This window comes from Salvelinus fontinalis, chromosome 41 (genome assembly GCF_029448725.1).
Source record: "Salvelinus fontinalis isolate EN_2023a chromosome 41, ASM2944872v1, whole genome shotgun sequence".
Classification (NCBI taxonomy): Eukaryota; Metazoa; Chordata; class Actinopteri; order Salmoniformes; family Salmonidae; genus Salvelinus; species Salvelinus fontinalis.
The window spans coordinates 4,591,139-4,611,894 of record NC_074705.1 but is presented as its reverse complement, the minus strand read 5'-3'; the positions used below and the strand labels follow the sequence as shown (position 1 = coordinate 4,611,894).

At 42.9% G+C, this 20,756-nt stretch overlaps 1 protein-coding gene across 1 annotated transcript; it reads right to left on the bottom strand.

The window, feature by feature from the left end:
* Nucleotides 1–13,754: 13,754 nt before the first annotated feature.
* Nucleotides 13,755–15,011, bottom strand: LOC129840311 (gamma-crystallin S-1-like). Its single transcript, XM_055908113.1, has 3 exons — nt 14,986–15,011; nt 14,558–14,819; nt 13,755–14,162 (listed from the first exon to the last, which is right to left on the bottom strand). The coding sequence occupies exons 1-3, from the start codon at nt 15,009–15,011 to the stop codon at nt 13,890–13,892; spliced, it is 561 nt and encodes a 186-aa protein (XP_055764088.1). The 3' UTR covers nt 13,755–13,889.
* Nucleotides 15,012–20,756: the final 5,745 nt, after the last annotated feature.

Here is a 20,756-nt window from a genome sequence, read left to right as displayed (position 1 = left end):
AATCCACAGTAGATCCAGAGTTAGATATGATTCTCATACTATCAGCCAGGTCACCTGTGATACAAATCAGTATTCGACGTCCATCCATGTCTGAGGACGTTGGGAGATGACGTGGAAACCGGCCACTAGGGGAAACAGTGAGCATGTTACTTGGAAGTAGGTTTTGATTTTGCTAGGGCATGTGGACGGGGATGGGTGTAAGCATCTGCCTCTATTTCCAAACGCTGCAAGTTTCAATTCAGCGATAGAAAGTTGTTTTTGATATTTTGGTTTTAAGCCTATCCCAGACCTTAACCCTTACCTTAACCATAACCATTCAGAGTTAATGCCTAACCTTAACCATTCAGAATTAATGCCTAACCTTAACCATTCAGAATTAATGCCTAACCTTAACCATTCAGAGTTAATGCCTAACCTTAACCATTCAGAGTTAATGCCTGAACTTAACCCTTCAGAATTAATGCCTAACCTTAACCATTCAGAGTTAATGCCTAACCTTAACACTTTTTGCTAACCCTTCCCTTAACCCTAACCTTAACCCTAACCCCTAGCCTAGCTAACGTTAGCAAGCTAGCTAATGTTAGCCACCTAGCTAGAATTCGTAACATATCATACATTTTGAAAAACGTAACATATTGTATGTTTTTTCAAATTTGTAACGTATAATACATTTAGCAAATTTTTTACATACCACTCAAATTATAATTCGTAACATATCATACAAAATGGACATCCACAAATTAATCCATCACATACGAAACATAACATATCATACTAAAAGGTGTGTTTTGGATTTATGTGTAGAATAATACAAAATGCTCTGAGACCAGGTTGAAGAGAGAAGAGCTCTATAGAAGAGTTCGTCACCACCACTCAAAAAGCCTTTTTCCTCCACTTTGGCCCTCTCACTCAGGTTCACCTGGTGGGTAGGTAACATATGTCACCACCACTCAAAAAGCCTTTTTCCTCCTCTTTGGCCCTCTCACTCAGGTTCACCTGGTGGGTAGGTAACATCTGTCACCACCACTCAAAAAGCCTTTTTCCTCCTCTTTGGCCCTCTCACTCAGGTTCACCTGGTGGGTAGGTAACATTTGGAGGTCAATTGTTTATTTCTCTCGCACGTGTTAAAAGTTCTGTTGAGGACAACAACTCCATCATAGAGGAAAACAAGGTATTTGCAAATGTCATCCGCTCGCAGTTTTATGCAACAATTGTGTTATGAATATGTTGACTGGAAAATGTCCAAAAAGTATTTTGTTGTTTCTTTTTCTTTTGGATGACTGAACCCATTCTCCTCTTCTTCCTACAGAAGTTAGACACCACCAATGGAGAGTGCACTGTAACAATGGGAGAACATCACAACCAAACTTGTAATGAATTAGGACCCATCTGTGAATGGCGGTTGATTGCAGACCTCTTTTAGAACTGTTGTGTCACACTGAAAGCAGACTTCAGGTGGAGTTTGTGTATCGAATAACTAATAAACTGAGCCATATTTCAGTCATATAGTACTTCATGTACCACAAACTGTATAAAGCCATGTTTTCTATGTTATTTTCTTATTTTCTGTCGATAAGACTATCCAGGTGTGAGTCACTATAGTGACCTTTGGCGTGCGTCAGACTTTCCTATTAATTCCAATGAAACCTGGGATCAAGCAGTGCTGCTCGGCGAGAGTCTGTCGCTGCTAAATTTAAAATGACGACTCACACCCAAGAACACTTCAAAAAGAGTCTCGCAACTGGATCATGCAGGAAAAAGTTATTCATCCACTGTAACAGCTAAAAACCTTCTGTTTTCTCCACGCCCCACTGTAACAGCTAAAAACCTACTGTTTTCTCCACTCCCCACTGTAACAGCTAAAAACCTTCTGTTTTCTCCACGCCCCACTGTAACAGCTAAAAACCTTCTGTTTTCTCCACGCCCCACTGTAACAGCTAAAAACCTACTGTTTTCTCCACTCCCCACTGTAACAGCTAAAAACCTACTGTTTTCTCCACTCCCCACTGTAACAGCTAAAAACCTTCTGTTTTCTCCACTCCCCACTGTAACAGCTAAAAACCTACTGTTTTCTCCACTCCCCACTGTAACAGCTAAAAACCTACTGTTTTCTCCACTCCCCACTGTAACAGCTAAAAACCTACTGTTTTCTCCACGCCCCATTGTAACAGCTAAAAACCTACTGTTTTCTCCACGCCCCATTGTAACAGCTAAAAACCTTCTGTTTTCTCCACTCCCCATTGTAACAGCTAAAAACCTTCTGTTTTCTCCACGCCCTAGTGTAGCTCTCCAGTTAGTTGCTATTGAGACAAACCTGTCTGAGCTGTCTCAGTAGCTCTATCACAGACACCTCCCAGTGACCTCCCTGTGACCTCCCTGTGACCTTGAGTCTCCTCTCCCGACCACCACTCCCTCAGTCCTCTTACTACCCTAACAGGACTTCTGATTGGTCAAGGAAATGCGCTCAGAAATCTTATTGGCCGTGGAGAACGGTGTGAGGTACCCCAGCTGCTTCGTCCTTAGTCAGAATAATGTGTTCACCACTTTAAGACACCTGGAAGTAATTTACGAGCTATATCTGTAACCAAAAGTGCCAGCATAGATACAGAATCAGACTAAGCCTCAATGCATCCCTTTGGCCTTGATTGAGGGATAGATCACTGTTGATTATAGCTGAAGAAATCAAGTCCAAAAGACAAGTCCTTGCTGGTATGTTTCCTGGTCCAGTATGTTGCTGACTGGCATGTTCTGCTCTGCACAAGGACCATTCCTTCAGGTACTGTATCACTGAGTTATAGACTGCAGTTTATAGGCTGAGCATGCAGTACGTGCTTGATTAGCTCAGGTCTGTGAGATAACAGAGATAAAACTAACTGAATATTTCCGTACTGTCCGCTGAGCTCAGCATTGTTAGATCTCTCTGTCATTGATTACCCAATGCTCTTGTTTACATCTGGGCTACACACACACACACACACAACACACACACATGCATGAGAACGCATCCACACACGCAAGCGCTTGAACACACACACACACACAAACACACACTCACACAAAACACAACACACACACACACACATTGTAATGAGTTTATTGGGCCTTTTCCTTCTTGCCGTTATAAGTGACAATATTTTACAATCTGTATGGGGATTATATAAGTATATAAAAGGCTGACATTCGAGAATAATATGATTCTTTTAAGATATAATCAAAGTATGATATGGAATCAGCTGAATGGCAATAACCTCTGGGGGAGGTCAGTCCAAGGCTGGAAAGAGTCACATAAGGATGTTGGATCTTAATTTGATCACTATGTTGCAGGATAACTTTCCTGCAGTGCAGGACATTTTAAACTTTTAGTGTATTTGAGGTTTAAAAAAGCTTCTGAACTTTGAAATTTCCACTTTGAAATTTCAGACTTGATTTTCCCTCACATAATATGTATCAACCCCTACAAAAAATGTCCATTACTTATAATCTACATAATAGTTCAAATGTTCTGTTGCTGCAGGATTATATTCCTGCCGTAGCAAACTTGCTCAAATTAAGATCCTACATCTGTAGTTCGCAAACAGAACATCACTGTTTCTTTCTAATAGTTTAGCTGCCCTTGATTGAGCTTTCCAGGCACAATGGAACAAATAGAATAATCCCCAAAGTGCAAAACCCACTCCTCTGGCACCCAGGGTAGGCTCAATCAAACGTTCAATTAGAGAAAACAAATACTATGTGAGTACAGCTCATTGGAGTGACATTGTCAAGGAGGACTAGAAATATCAATGTTTTTCATTTTCTCTGATGAATCTCTAACTCTATATCAATGAAAAACATGGTGTAAAACATAGATAAACAGAGGACTGATTATAGTGTGTTTGGCTGGCAGAGTGTTCCTCTCTATCAAGGAACAACATGGTGTAACAGATAGATGAACAGAGGACTGGCTGGCAGAGTGTTCCTCTCTATCAAGGAACAACATGGTGTAACAGATAGATGAACAGAGGACTGGCTGGCAGAGTGTTCCTCTCTATCAAGGAACAACATGGTGTAACAGATAGATGAACAGAGGACTGGCTGGCAGAGTGTTCCTCTCTATCAAGGAACAACATGGTGTAACAGATAGATGAACAGAGGACTGGCTGGCAGAGTGTTCCTCTCTATCAAGGAACAACATGGTGTAACAGATAGATGAACAGAGGACTGGCTGGCAGAGTGTTCCTCTCTATCAAGGAACAACATGGTGTAACAGATAGATGAACAGAGGACTGGCTGGCAGAGTGTTCCTCTCTATCAAGGAACAACATGGTGTAACAGATAGATGAACAGAGGACTGGCTGGCAGAGTGTTCCTCTCTATCAAGGAACAACATGGTGTAACAGATAGATGAACAGAGGACTGGCTGGCAGAGTGTTCCTCTCTATCAAGGAACAACATGGTGTAACAGATAGATGAACAGAGGACTGGCTGGCAGAGTGTTCCTCTCTATCAAGGAACAACATGGTGTAACAGATAGATGAACAGAGGACTGGCTGGCAGAGTGCCACAGGGGCAGAAGTAGATGAAAAACATCCAGTAGAGAAACAACAGAACTTGTCTTATGGCATTGACTCTCTGTGTAACACTGCTGAGTTGTGTAGTGGCTACAGTACAGAGTGATCATTGTTCCTCAGATGCCTCCCCATGCAGCCCTCCCTTACTCCACTCACTCACTCACTCACTCACTCACTCACTCACTCACTCACTCACTCACTCACTCACTCACTCACTCACTCACTCTCTCTCTCTCTGTCCCCCCCCTCCCTCCCTCCGTCTCTCCCCCTCTCTCTTTCTCTCTCTCTCTCTCTCTCTCCCTCTGTCTCTCCCCCCTCTCTCTCTGCCTCTGCCCCCCCTCTCTCGCTCTCTCTCTCCCTCTCTCTCTCTCTCTCTCTCTCCCTCCCTTCATCTGTCTCTCCCCCATCTCTCTCTCTCCCTCTCTCTCCCTCTGCCCCCCCCTCTCTGTATCTCTCCCTCCTTCTGTCTCTACCCCCCCCCCCCCCTCTCTCTGCCACTAGTCTAATTAGCTAACATTATCACAACAAGTAACATTCCCACACTACAAACATAACATGAGGACATGAAGTGATATTGCGCAACATGGCTTCAGTTGGGCGAATTGAACATTTACCATTGTTTTCTATGGGGATTTTTCAATTCATGCATTTGATTTCAATCCACTTCATGAATTGGGAACATAATTGACCCAAACGCTGTTGTGTAAAATGACGCCAAAAGTGCAAGATGACAAAACATGAGGTAACCAAGCTAACAACACTATAGCTATGCCATAATATAGAACATATAGTTTGCCTGTGCTATGTTTCTCATAGGATTACACAACATTAGCAGCAGCACCACTGGAGTATGTCAGTCCAGTCTCAGATGGAGTGGGAGGAAGGTTTTATATAATAGAGTCGTCACTAGGCTTCATGTATGAGGATCCATGCTGTTAAAGCTTCTCTGTTTCTGCCTCCCTCAGGGCAAGCTCCAATCTTACTGTCCTACTTATATAAAACACCAGATGTATTTTGGGTCTTCCTACAATGCCTGCCGGTGAATATGAGCGCTAAGACCCAAAATACCACATTGTTTTCACCAGAGATAAGTTGAAAGAAAAGAGAAACCCTGTACACTGCTCTGTCTCGTATCACCTATTTTATTAAAGCTTGAAATGAGATCAGACCAGAGTCAGACTTCTGAACTTCTTACACGTCTTCGGTTATAATAAACATTAAAGGGGACATCTGGGGTATAAAATGGCGCCTGAAGAAATGGCAGCAGTTTTAGGGGCGCCCAACCAATTCTGCTCCAAGCCATAAGACTCCTGAACAGGTAACCAAATGGCTACCCGGACTATTTGCATTGTGAGCCCCCCTGCAACCCCTCTTTTTACGCTGCTGCTACTCTCTGTTGATCATATGTGCATAGTCACTTTAACCATATCTACATCTACATACTACCTCAATCAGCCTGACTAACCGGTGTCTGTATGTCGCCTCGCTACTTTTATAGCCTCGCTACTGTATATAGCCTGTCTTTTTACTGTTGTTTTATTTCTTTACCTACCTATTGTTCACCTAATACCTTTTTTGCCCTATTGGTTAGAGCCTGTAAGTAAGCATTTCACTGTAAGGTCTACTACACCTGTTGTTTTCGGCGCACGTGACAAAAACACTTTGATTTGATTTGATTTGCAGCTGCTTCATCCATTCTTGGAATCATAAATTAATGATATATACCCATTGATTCTTGAAGAATATAACTTAGAAATGCCTCATGAGCTCAGTTCAACATTCGTATCGATTCAGAACCCAAAATACACTGCTCAAAAAAATAAAGGGAACACTTAAACAACACAATGTAACTCCAAGTCAATCACACTTCTGTGAAATCAAACTGTCCACTTAGGAAGCAACACTGATTGACAATAAATTTCACATGATGTTGTGCAAATGGAATAGACAACAGGTGGAAATTATAGGCAATTAGCAAGACACCCCCAATAAAGGAGTGGTTCTGCAGGTGGTGACCACAGACCACTTCTCAGTTCCTATGCTTCCTGGCTGATGTTTTGGTCACTTTTGAATGCTGGCGGTGCTTTTACTCTAGTGGTAGCATGAGACGGAGTCTACAACCCACACAAGCGGCTCAGGTAGTGCAGCTCATCCAAGATGGCACATCAATGCGAGCTGTGGCAAGAAGGTTTGCTGTGTCTGTCAGCGTAGTGTCCAGAGCATGGAGGCGCTACCAGGAGACAGGCCAGTACATCAGGAGACGTGGAGGAGGCCGTAGGAGGGCAACAACCCAGCAGCAGGACCGCTACCTCCGCCTTTGTGCAAGGAGGAGCACCGCCAGAGCCCTGCAAAATGACCTCCAGCAGGCCACAAATGTGCATGTGTCTGCTCAAACGGTCAGAAACAGACTCCATGAGGGTGGTATGAGGGCCCGACGTCCACAGGTAGGGGTTGTGCTTACAGCCCAACACCGTGCAGGACGTTTGGCATTTGCCAGAGAACACCAAGATTGGCAAATTCGCCACTGGCGCCCTGTGCTCTTCACAGATGAAAGCAGGTTCACACTGAGCACGTGACAGACGTGACAGAGTCTGGAGACGCCGTGGAGAACGTTCTGCTGCCTGCAACATCCTCCAGCATGACCGGTTTGGCGGTGGGTCAGTCATGGTGTGGGGTGGCATTTCTTTGGGGGGCCGCACAGCCCTCCATGGGCTCGCCAGAGGTAGCCTGACTGCCATTAGGTACCGAGATGAGATCCTCAGACCCCTTGTGAGACCATATGCTGGTGCGGTTGGCCCTGGGTTCCTCCTAATGCAAGACAATGCTAGACCTCATGTGGCTGGAGTGTGTCAGCAGTTCCTGCAAGAGGAAGGCATTGATGCTATGGACTGGCCCGCTCGTTCCCCAGACCTGAATCCAATTGAGCACATCTGGGACATCATGTCTCGCTCCATCCACCAACGACACGTTGCACCACAGACTGTCCAGGAGTTGGCGGATGCTTTAGTCCAGGTCTGGGTGGAGATCCCTCAGGAGACCATCCGCCACCTCATCAGGAGCATGCCCAGGCGTTGTAGGGAAGTCATACAGGCACATGGAGGTCACACACACTACTGACCCTCATTTTGACTTGTTTTAAGGACATTACATCAAAGTTGGATCAGCCTGTAGTGTGGTTTTCCACTTTAATTTTGAGTGTGACTCCAAATCCAGACCTCCATGGGTTGATACATTTGATTTCCATTGATAATTTTTTTGTGATTTTGTTGTCAGCACATTCAACTATGTAAAGAAAAAAGTATTTAATAAGAATAGTTCATTCATTCAGATCTGGGATGTGTTATTTTAGTGTTCCCTTTATTTTTTTGAGCAGTGTATAAGCTTACTCCAATTTTTGTAAACAAAGTAAATGTAAACAAACACTATATAGCCTCAACATGGTTAAAACTATAATTTTGATACCATGGATGGTCAGTCTCTGCATCCAAAACTCTGTCTGTGAATTTGAGAGTGGTAACATTTCTCCAGCCCCATCCCTTTAGCTTTTTACTGAAACAGGGGCGGGCAAAATGCTTTGTTATTGTTTCAACTGCTGATTGCCTCTTTAAGGCGAGACGAGTATGATGTTAGAAAACCCAATGATAGCCAATATCCATGCCTCTACTACTCAACACACTTCTACTACTCAACACACTTCTACTACTCAGCACACTTCTACTACTCAACACACTTCTACTACTCAGCACACTTCTACTACTCAACACACTTCTACTACTCAGTACACTTCTTCTACTACTCAACGCACTTCTACTACTCAGCACACTTCTTCTACTACTCAGCACACTTCTTCTACTACTCAGCACACTTCTTCTACTACTCAGCACACTTCTTCTACTACTCAGCACACTTCTTCTACTACTCAACACACTTCTACTACTCAACACACTTCTACTACTCAACACACTTCTACTACTCAACACACTTCTACTACTCAACACACTTCTACTACTCAACACACTTCTACTACTCAGCACACGTCTACTACTCAGCACACTTCTACTACTCAGCACACTTCTACTACTCAACACACTTCTACTACTCAACACACTTCTACTACTCAACACACTTCTACTACTCAACACACTTCTTCTACTCAACACACTTCTACTACTCAGCACACTTCTTCTACTACTCAACACACTTCTACTACTACTCAGCACACTTCTACAACTCAACACACTTCTTCTACTCAACACACTTCTACGACTCAACACACTTCTTCTACGACTCAACACACTTCTACTACTACTCAGCACACTTCTTCTACTACTCAACACACTTCTACTACTCAACACACTTCTACTACTCAACACACTTCTACTACTACTCAGCACACTTCTACTACTACTCAGCACACTTCTACTACTCAGCACACTTCTTCTACTACTCAGCACACTTCTTCTACTACTCAACACACTTCTTCTACTACTCAACACACTTCTACTACTCAGCACACCTCTACTACTACTCAACACACTTCTTCTACTACTCAACACACTTCTACTACTGCTCAGCACACCTCTACTACTCAGCACACTTCTACTACTCAACACACTTCTACTACTCAGCACACTTCTACTATTCTGCACACTTCTCAAGTCTTCCCAGGACAAAATAATAATTTATCTTTTCACTGTAATCTGTCATAGGTCATTACAGCATTGTAAACCTCCATGTGTCCCAATGATTTTACCCTAACATCTTACCATTCCCTCTACATTTTGCACCAGATATTGTGCTTGAAATGGTATTGAGACTTTACATATTGGTTTAGAGAATTCGGCATAGAACCCACATTCACTGAGTGTACAAAACATTAGGAAAACCTGCTCTTTCCATGACATAGACTGATCAGGTGAATCCAGGTGAAAACTATGATTCCTTTGATGTCACCTGTTAAATCTCAATCAGTGTAGATGAAATGGAGGAGACAGGTTAATGAAAGATTTTTAAGCCTTGTGTCACGACTTCCGCCAAAGTCAGCCCCTCTCCTTGTTCGGGCGGTGTTCGGCGGTCGACGTCACCGGCCTTCTAGCCATAGCTGATCCACTTTTCATTTTCCATTTGTTTTGTCTTTGTTTTACACACCTGGTTTCAATCCCCCAATTACATGTTCATTATTTAACCCTCTATTCCCCCACGTTTTTTTGTGAGTGATTGTTTGTATGTATTCGGTCCGTATTTGTGGGCTAAGTTTATTGTGTTGATTATATTTGAATTCTTGAGTAAAGTACGCTCATTACTCAATTCTGCTGTCCTGCGCCTGACTCTTCCACACCAGCTACACACAGGGCGATTACACCTTGACAGAAGATTTAATTGTGTTTGAGCGGGGTATGGTAGTAGGTGCAAGGCGCTCCGGTTTGAATGTGTCAAGAATTGCAACGCTGCTGGGTTTTTCACGCTCAACTGTTTCCCGTGTGTATCAAGGATGGTCCACCACCCTAAGGACATCCAGCCAACTTGGCACAACTGTGGGAAGCATTGGATTTAACATGGGCTAGCATCCCTGTGGATCGCTTTTGACACATTGTAGACACCATGCCCTGATGAATTGAGGCTTCTTCTGAGGGCAAAAGGGGGTGCAATTCAATATTAGGAAAGTGTTCCTAATGTTGTACACTCAGTGTAGCTAGAAAGGAGTGATGAATATGCTTTTGAAGCTGTGCTGCTGTGGGTTCACAGGGCCAAGCACGGGTACTTCAGAGCAAGACTCAAAGGGCCTTTAATCTGAGAGGAGGCAGCAAAGGCAGTGAGAACAGAGAGGGTGCTTCCCAAATGCCACCCTTTTCCTATGTAGTGCACTACTTCAAAAGTAGTGCACTATATAGGGAATAGGGCAACATTTTGTGACTCACAGAGAGGATTCATGGGGGCACTCAACTCTTTCATCCTCTCTCTGCAGCTGCCAAATGTAACACCCACACCGTGGTCCATGTCTGACTGCTAGACAGAAATTAAAGTGACACTTCCCTCTGCTGGCCGATGTTGGTTACTGCAGTCCTTATCAGATCTATTGGTCAATTCAGCACATTTGATTTCAACAATAATAATAATAATAATAATAATAATAATAATAATAATACAAGTACCTAATCTTTTTTTGGTTACATAAATATTGGTATTTGTCCATTTCTGTTGCATATACCTTTTCCATCAAGTCAGATACAATTGAATGGTTTTGGGCAGAGTAAAAATAGCAAGGATATTCCCTCACAGACATATGTTTTTTAACACTGCACAAGGTATTAGTTATGTGCAAAGACTTTGCTATGGCAGGTTTGCATGAACCCGACCCTATGACACTTGAGAATGACTTCCTCTGCTGGAGGGTGCCCAGACTGTACAAGGATACAAAGAGATTTCTGCAAGAGATTTAAAGGGATTGAGTGAGAGGATGCACTTACAGGAAAAACATGAAATGAACACCTATAGGTTAGTAATACAGGTCAATTAGACTTAAATAAGATGTAGGGAATCCTTTCATGAAACTGTATTGTTGTTACTGTCACTCTGAAAACACAAAGACTACAGAAAACAAATAAACAGCTACAAATGCATGTATGGTGCACGTAGGGAAATGAAACAATGCAGAAAATCCCAGACATGATCAACACTTACACATCACAGACAATCATCTATCCATGAGTTATAGGTTCCCTAAATGACAGTGACTCGCCATTGATTTGTTGGCGTGGACTAGAAGATGGGGTGAGAATCAATGCTTTCATATACTATTTATAGATGTCTCAAAACACTTCTATGATGTAGCTACTTGCAGGAAACCATTTTCCCATTCCTGTCATGTTATGATGCTGGATACTGTACCTTGCATTGCATGCTGGGTAGCAGGCCCTATGCAGGCTGGGTAGTGGTAGTAGTGTCAGAGCTGGCATGTGGTACAATACATTCGGCTGTGCAGGCCCAGGCCCACCAGACCCATGCTTGGTTTTTGCATTGTCAGCCACTTCTGTGTATAAAACACTGTTATTTCAGCCATCCCTGGCACCAACCTGGTCTCAGAGCATTTCGTATTATTCTGTATGTAAATCCGAGACGCTCCATTTAGTGTGATATGTTACGTTTCGTATGGTATGTATTAATTTGTGGATGTCCATCATCCATTTCGTATGATGTGTTATGAATTACAATTCGTATTAGATGTTACAAATGTGCAAAACTTAGAATATGTTACGAATTCGCAAAATGTACAATATGTTACAAATTTGCTAAATGTATAATATGTTACAGATTCTAGCAAGGTGGCTAACATTAGCTAGGCTAAGGGTTAGGGTTAAGGGTTAATGTTAGGTTTAAGTTTGGGAGTTAGGTTAAAGGGTTCAAGTTAGGGTTAAGGGAAGGGTTAGCTATCCATGAGGAGATTTGAACTCGCAATCTTTGGGTTGCTGGATGTTCATGTTATACGCCTATCTGTACACCCCGACCACGCACGCACGCTACATTCATTTTTGCCGTAGCCCTTTCCTGCAGTCAAATGACCTAGTTGCCTCAGGGGTGGAATGTTATGAATATTTTTCATAATTAATAAACAGACAAAGATCCTGTGTTTCTATGTTTCTATGTCAAACATTATTATTATTATTTCAGTCTTCTGTGTTGTATATAAAGTGTAATACTGTAACTCAAACTCAAAATGTAATACATTTCAACTCTATATGTGACATGGTCTTTTTTTAAGCCCATAACCATGTGTGTGAGGTGGATACTTTTGTTTCAAAGTAGATTTGTTAAGACTACCAAGAAACATTCTGTGTGACCCAGATTTCGCCCACTGCAGTAAATTAAGTAATCATATTAATTTTAGTGTTCCAGATTTACGTTTACTATGTTACGTCTAGTCTATGAGACCAGCCTGCTGGCAAAGGCTCATCAGGCTGCCACCTCAGCACAATAACCCCCACTGACATTGCTGTGGATCCTTATTGGCAAATCCCCCTGAATCATCACTGGGGTTTACTGACCCATTGTTCAGACTTTTTAGCCCACATGCCCATTGACCACCACCTGCACCCACCTCTTACCCCACCCCAAACAGACTCCCCAGCTCCCCCCTGCCTCCCAATCCAAATAACCTCTGTGTATTGATGTTGGGAATCATCGGGTGGCTTCATGACAAAATACAAAAGAGTGATACGATATTATTGTTGTATCTCTTCCTGAATGTTCCTCGTAAGAGGCGGCTGGTGGGCGAACAGCGGCAGGGTCGAATTTCAATTGGTCGCGTGTGGTCACACGAGGGCACGTCAGTACACAAACACTGTACACAAGATTCAGTTGACCTCATATGACCGAGGGATGTCACCATGACTACACACTTACTGCACTACACAGTCTGGTTGTTCTCAAAAACATCTCACCAAATACCAGCCTGGTCTCATAGACTAGACGTACGATAGTTAATGTAAATCCATCACACTCAAATTATAATGATATGTTAAGGCAAAAACAGTGTGTGTGGATCGGCGTATAACTCGCATTGCAACTACATTGGAACCTTACCTTAATAGTTTTAGCTAACCCTTCCCCTAACCCTAACCTGGGGCGGCAGGTAGCTTAGTGGTTAGAGCGTTGGACTAGTAACCGAAAGGTTGCAGCTCATTTGGTATGCCAATCGACGGTCCAGATGCACTCCTTCTAGTCTATACAATGCAGCTTACCACATTCATGTGGTGTTTGAAATTACAATTCATGCTGAATTTGTATGTGTTGAGATTCTATTGAGTAGATACGATGGGACAGGCAATGTGTACCCAAAAGGCTTGCTGGCACTTTCTTCTATTGTGGGAACTTACCTCAAGCGCTCTGATGATGTAACACAATGGTGAAAATGTAGCACAATTAAAGATAATGTCATAGTTTCCAGAAACTACACATTTTACAGTGTTCTGTCAATTCTATCTATATGGACCGGTACCATTGATGGCCCTACAGAGCCCCACATGCAATCAAGACATATCAAGAGAAAAGGACGTAGAGAGGAAAAGAAAGGAAGTAAAAAGTCAGATGCCTTCTGATTGGCTGTTGAGCATAACAATGTCTTTATTTGATCACCCTGTTGCAGGAAATTAAAAACTCGTAGTGTATTTTAGTTTTAAAAAGGCTTCTGAAGTTTGTAATTTCCACTTGATTTTTCCTTACAAAAATGTCCATCAATTATAATCCACATAATAATTAACATTTCCTGTTGCTGCAGGATTATTTTCCTGCTGTAGCAACCTGGCTCAAATTAAGATCCTACATCTGTATGACACGGATGGTCTAAAAGTCCTGGACGCGGCGGAGAGAGCCCACGTTGGCCTGCATGCCCCCCCACTCGGTGTGGCGTCTGTACTCTCCCCTCTCCAGCAGGTACTGGTGCCCCCTGTAGTTGGGGTGCTCGTAGAAGACCCAGGCACCGTCCAGCACGTTGGCAGAGTGCACCTCGCGGTGGCGGAAACGCTCAGACAGGTTGGGGCTGTCCTCACTGAACTCAATCATCTGACCGGCAAAGTCGGGGCGCTCGTACACACGGATCCTGTGCATGCCAGTGGTCTACAACACAGTGGAGCACAGTTCCAAACTTCATCTGAACAGTAGAGATCATTCAGCTGTTTCATTATACCTGGGATATCAGTGTCCTCATACGGGACACCAACATCAGGCTTCAACAGATCAAAAGACCACTGTGGTGTTAGAATGGAAATGGATGCACTATAATAATTACATTTGCTCCTGTGTGTGTGTGTGTGTGTGTGTGTGTGTGTGTGTGTGTGTGTGTGTGTGTGTGTGTGTGTGTGTGTGTGTGTGTGTGTGTGTGTGTGTGTGTGTGGTTTGCATGCGTGCATGGATGCGTGTTTGGTGTGTGTGTATGTGTGTGTAGATCCCTGAATGAGTAATCAACATGTACCACTACCACGCACAAATCACCTCACAGTGACTTGACTTACATGTCTGATAATCCGACAGGACTTGATAGTGTCGTTGTAGCCCATCCAGCGCTGGTAGTCGGGGTACTCTCCCCTGGTCAGGATGTACTGAGAGCCCATGTAGTTGGGTTTCTCGTATACCACCCAGGCACCACTCTCCACCCTGATGGAGTTGCAGCGGCTGAAATGAGAGCTCAGTTCGGGGCAGTCGCTGCTGCACTCATAGTGAAGGCCCTGGAAGTTCCGGTCCTCATAGAAGAAGATCTGCACAAAGGATTGTTGTCTTTTAAAAACGGTTACTTAAAAAAAAAGGAGGAAAGCACACACACACACACACACACACACACACACACACACACACACACACACACACACACACACACACACACACACACACACACACACACACACACACACACACACACACACACACACACACAGCCACCTACAGTACCTTCCCCTGCATGCGGTCCATGTTTGGATTATTCTTTTTAATACTATTCTACACACAATCAGAAATATCCCTCTAGACATACACGGTAATGTCAGGACACTGCCCTGGGGGAGTTTTATATATGTATGACATGGAAATGCATGGCCAGTGGAATCATTGTCATTCAAATGTGCACCACTATTAACTAGGGCACAACAGCTGATGCTGTGTTTGTTTTAAAACACCACGGCTTCATGCCAAGTTTAATGATCTGTTGTATATACGCTGACCTTTTGATCCCACGGAGCCTGATTCCAGAATCTTTTTAATTTATACAATAAAACTGTTGTCAGCGGTGAGCAGCAGTTACTAGAACATAGCTGTTAGTCTGAATACACTGTAGTCTCTGATAGTTCCAGTTTGCTATTCCTGTCTTTACCTAAAGCTAGCTGCTATAATGCCTTATGATCTAGTTATAATGCATTGTAAGACTTGTCTGAGCATGTATGATCCCTTAATAATCATCTCATAATGACCCTCACCCAATACCAGTCATTTTGAGTCAGCTAAAATGTTGATACATAGAGAAACATAACATATTATAAGCCTTGTTAAAGACATTATAACAGCTCATATCCAGTACATGTTTATGACAAGTTATAAAGCATAGACTGACATGCTTTACCTTTCTGTTGAATCGCTAGGTGCACTCTGACCAACTAATAGCATACAGTCTTTCTACAGATGAGTTCCTCTGTAAAACTATAGCACAGGGAAACAGTGAATTAGAAATCGTAGATAGTTATACAAGTGCATAGCCTTATGTTTCTATTCACTTATACGACCACAAATTGCAGTTTTATTTCTGCACGTCTTTAGATCGGTGAGGTAAAACCGTAGGATTGTGTGTTGTGAAATTCACTCCATACAAAATGTAATAAACGTACTGTATATATATATTTTTTAAATTTATTTATATATATACACTGCTCAAAAAAATAAAGGGAACACTTAAACAACACAATGTAACTCCAAGCCAATCACACTTCTGTGAAATCAAACTGTCCACTTAGGAAGCAACACTGATTGACAATAAATTTCACATGCTGTTGTGCAAATGGAATAGACAAAAGGTGGAAATTATAGGCAATTAGCAAGACACCCCCAAAAAAGGAGTGATTCTTCAGGTGGTGACCACAGACCACTTCTCAGTTCCTATGCTTCCTGGCTGATGTTTTGGTCACTTTTGAATGCTGGCGGTGCTCTCACTCTAGTGGTAGCATGAGACGGAGTCTACAACCCACACAAGTGGCTCAGGTAGTGCAGCTCATCCAGGATGGCACATCAATGCGAGCTGTGGCAAGAAGGTTTGCTGTGTCTGTCAGCGTAGTGTCCAGAGCATGGAGGCGCTACCAGGAGACAGGCCAGTACATCAGGAGACGTGGAGGAGGCCGTAGGAGGGCAACAACCCAGCAGCAGGACCGCTACCTCCGCCTTTGTGCAAGGAGGTGCACTGCCAGAGCCCTGCAAAATGACCTCCAGCAGGCCACAAATGTGCATGTGTCAGCATATGGTCTCACAAGGGGTCTGAGGATCTCATCTTGGTACCTATTGGCAGTCAGGCTACCTCTGGCGAGCACATGGAGGGCTGTGCGGCCCCACAAAGAAATGCCACCCCACACCATGACTGACCCACCGCCAAACCGGTCATGCTGGAGGATGTTGCAGGCAGCAGAACGTTCTCCACGGCGTCTCCAGACTCGTTCACGTCGGGCCCTCATACCACCCTCATGGAGTCTGTTTCTGACCGTTTGAGCAGACACATGCACATTTGTGGCCTGCTGGAGGTCATTTTGCAGGGCTCTGGCAGTGCTCCACCTGCTCCTCCTTGCACAAAGGCGGAGGTAGCGGTCCTGCTGCTGGGTTGTTGCCCTCCTACAGCCTCCTCCACGTCTCCTGATGTACTGGCCTGTCTCCTGGTAGCGCCTCCATGCTCTGGACACTACGCTGACAGACACAGCAAACCTTTTTGCCACAGCTCGCATTGATGTGCCATCCTGGATGAACTGCACAACCTGAGCCACTTGTGTGGGTTGTAGACTCCGTCTCATGCTACCACTAGAGTGAGAGCACCGCCAGCATTCAAAAGTGACCAAAACATCAGCCAGGAAGGATAGGAACTGAGAAGTGGTCTGTGGTCACCACCTGCAGAATCACTCCTTTTTTGGGGGTGTCTTGCTAATTGCCTATAATTTCCACCTTTTGTCTATCCATTTGCACAACAGCATGTGAAATGTATTGTCAATCAGTGTTGCTTCCTAAGTGGGCAGTTTGATTTCACAGAAGTGTGATTGGCTTGGAGTTACATTGTGTTGTCTACGTGTTCCCTTTATTTTTTTGAGCAGTGTATATAGTACCAGTCATTAGTTTGGACACACCTGCTCATTCAAGGGTTTTTCTTTATTTTTACTATTTTCTACATTGTAGAATAATAGTGAAGACATTAAAACTATAAAATAACACACAAGGAATCATGTAGTAACCAAAAAAGTGTTAAACAAATATTTTAGATTTTAGACTCTTCAAAGTAGCCACCATTTGCCTTGAAGACAGCTTTACACACTCTTGGCATTCTCTCAACCAGCTTCACCAGGAATGTTTTTCAACAGACTTGAAGGAGTTCCCACATATACTGAACACTTGTTGGATGCTTTTCCTTTACTCTGGGGTCAAACTCATCCCAAACCATCTCAATTGGGATGAGGTTGGGTGATTGTGGAGGCCAGGTCATCTGATGCAGCACTCCATCTCTCTCCTTCTTGGACAAATAGTCCTTACACAGCCTGGAGGTGTGTTTTGGGTCATTGTCCCAAATGATAGTCCAACTAAGCGCAAACCAGATGGGATGACGTATCGTTGCAGAATGCTGTGGTAGCCATGCTGGTTAAGTATGCCTTGAATTCTAAATAAATCACAGACAGTGTCACCAGCAAAGCACCCCAACACCATCACACCTCCTCCTCCATGCTTCAAGGTGGGAACCACACATGTGGAGATCATCCGTTCACCTACACTGCATCTCACAAAGACACGGTGGTTGGAACCAAAAATAAAAAAATTGGACTCATCAGACCAAAGGACAAATTTCCACTGATCTAATGTCCATTGCTCGTGTTTCTTGGCCCAAGCAAGTCTCTTCTTATTATTGGTGTCCTTTAGTAGTGGTTTCTTTGTAGCAATTCAACCATGAAGGCCTGATTCACGCAGTCTACTCTGAACAGTTGATGTTGAGATGTGTCTGTTACTTGAACTCTGTGACACATTTATTTGAGCTGCAATTTCTGAGGCTGATAACTCTAATGAACTTATCCTCTGCAGCAGAGGTAACTCTGGGTCTTCCTTTCTTGTGGCGGTCCTCATGAGATCCAGTTTCATCATAGCGCTTGATGGTTTTTGCGACTGTACTTGAAGAACCTTTGAAAGTTCTTGAAATGTTCCATATTGACGGACCTTCATGTCTTAAAGTAATGATGGAATGTACTGTAGTTTCTCTTTGCTTATTTGATCTGTTCTTTCCATAATATGGACTTGGTCTTTTACCAAATAGGGCTATCTTCCGTATACCCCCCACCACCACCTTGTCACAACACAACTGATTGGCTCAAAAGCATTAAGAAGGAAAGAAATTCCACAAATTAACTTTTGGCAAGGCACACCTGTTAATTGAAATGCATTCCAGGTGACTACCTCATGAAGCTGGTTAAGAGAATGCCAAGAGTGTGCAAAGCTGTCATCAAGACAAAGGGTGGCTACTTTGAAGAATCTTAAATATAAAATATATTTTTATTTGTTTGACATTTTTTTGGTTTCTATATGATTCCATGTGTTATTTCATAGTTTTGATGTCTTCACAATTATTCTACAATGTAGAAAATAGTAAAAATAAAGAAAAACCCTGAAATGAGTATGCGTGTCCAAACTTTTGACTGGGACTATGTACATATATAATAATAATAATAATAATAATAATAATACTTCACTCCATGGTTTCATGCCTGACATGAAAACAGGAGACTACGTAGGTATAATGTACAGTATATTTTGCGGTGTTGAGAAGGCAGTTGTAGATATCAGAATTAATTGGACATTTGGGCAATATCAGCTATTTCAATCAGCAATGTCGTCTTTCTTTATAAAATAAATAAATAAATGTAAGTCTACTTTTGAGGGGGGAAGTATTCAGACCCCTTGACTTTTTCCACGTTTTGTTACATTTCAGTCTTATTGTCACGTTGTATAAATGATTGAAGACAGGCGCAGGAATAGGTAATAGGGTTTTTTAATACTCCACCCAAAAATACAACATGCCATGAAAGGCACGGGGACGAAGCCCAAAACAGACACGTATACAAAACACAGGGATGTACCCCAAACAAAAGAGGTTAAACCTCTAGTAAATATACGGGACGAGACCCACAACACACCACACGGGGTGAGACCCGTAATAACAAGTGCACAATACACGCAGTGCGAAAGCCGAAATAACAAAGCACAGGTACTCACAAGACCAACAAACATGGGAACAATAACCGCTCAAGACAATGGTGAACAGAGGGCACATATATACACATACTAATCAGGGGGGATGGGAACCAGTCTGTGTAATGAGATAAGACAGTCTGGGGTTGGTGGTGATGATCCAGTTCAGTGATGCCTAGAAGGTCGACGACGTAGACCTCTGGAACTGGTGAACGGAATGAGCAGCAGTACCGGGGGAATCCGTGACACTTATTCTAAAATGTTTTTTTTTTTAAATGCTTTCCTAATCAATCCACACACAATACCCCATAATGACAAAGCAAAAACAGGTTTTTAGAAATGTTTGCTAATTTTTATTCATAAGTATTCAGACCCTTTACTCAGTACGTTGTTGAAGCACCTTTGGCAGCGTCTTGGTGATTCCAAACTTTTCCCATTTAAGAATGATGGAGGCCACTGTGTTCTTGGGGACCTTCAATGCTGCAGACATTTTTTGGTACCCTTCTGTGCCTCGACACAATCCTGCCTCCGAGCTCTACGGACAATTCAATCATGGCTTGGTTTTTGCTCTGACATGCACTGTCAACTGTGGGACCTTATATAGACAGGTGTGTGCCTTTCCCAAATCATGTCCAATCAATTGAATTTACCACAGGTGGATTCCACTCATGTTGTAGAAACATCTCAAGGATGATCAATGGAAACAGGATGCACCTGAGCTCAATTTCCAGTCTCATAGCAAAGGGTCTGAATACTTATGTAAAAAAGTGATTTGCAAAAATGTAAACAAAAAATAACTATTTTCGCTTTGTCATTATGGGGTATTGTGTGTAGATTGAAAAAAATTAATGTAATCAATTTTAGAATAAGACTGTAACATAATAGAATGTGTAAAAAGTCAAGGGGTCTGAATACTTTCCGAAGGCACCGTATTTACATATTCTTTCTTTAGTGGCTGTGCATCTACAGACACATAATCCTGGAACAGGGACCTAGCTCAACTGTAATGCTTGGTAACCTCTGGCCATTGTTTTGGTTAAAACTTAAAAAATGTCTTTTACCCTTCTGGGTGACAACCAATTTGGGTGACAACCAACAACCAATGCTTTTTAAGTAGCCTGTACATGTTGTTTCTCTGCTTCAGTTTTGGAGCTGATAATAGCTGTTATCTTGACAGGATCGTTATATGAAGACACACGGGTGTCATAATGTGCTTATGACACATCTTACTATGCATTCAAACTGCAT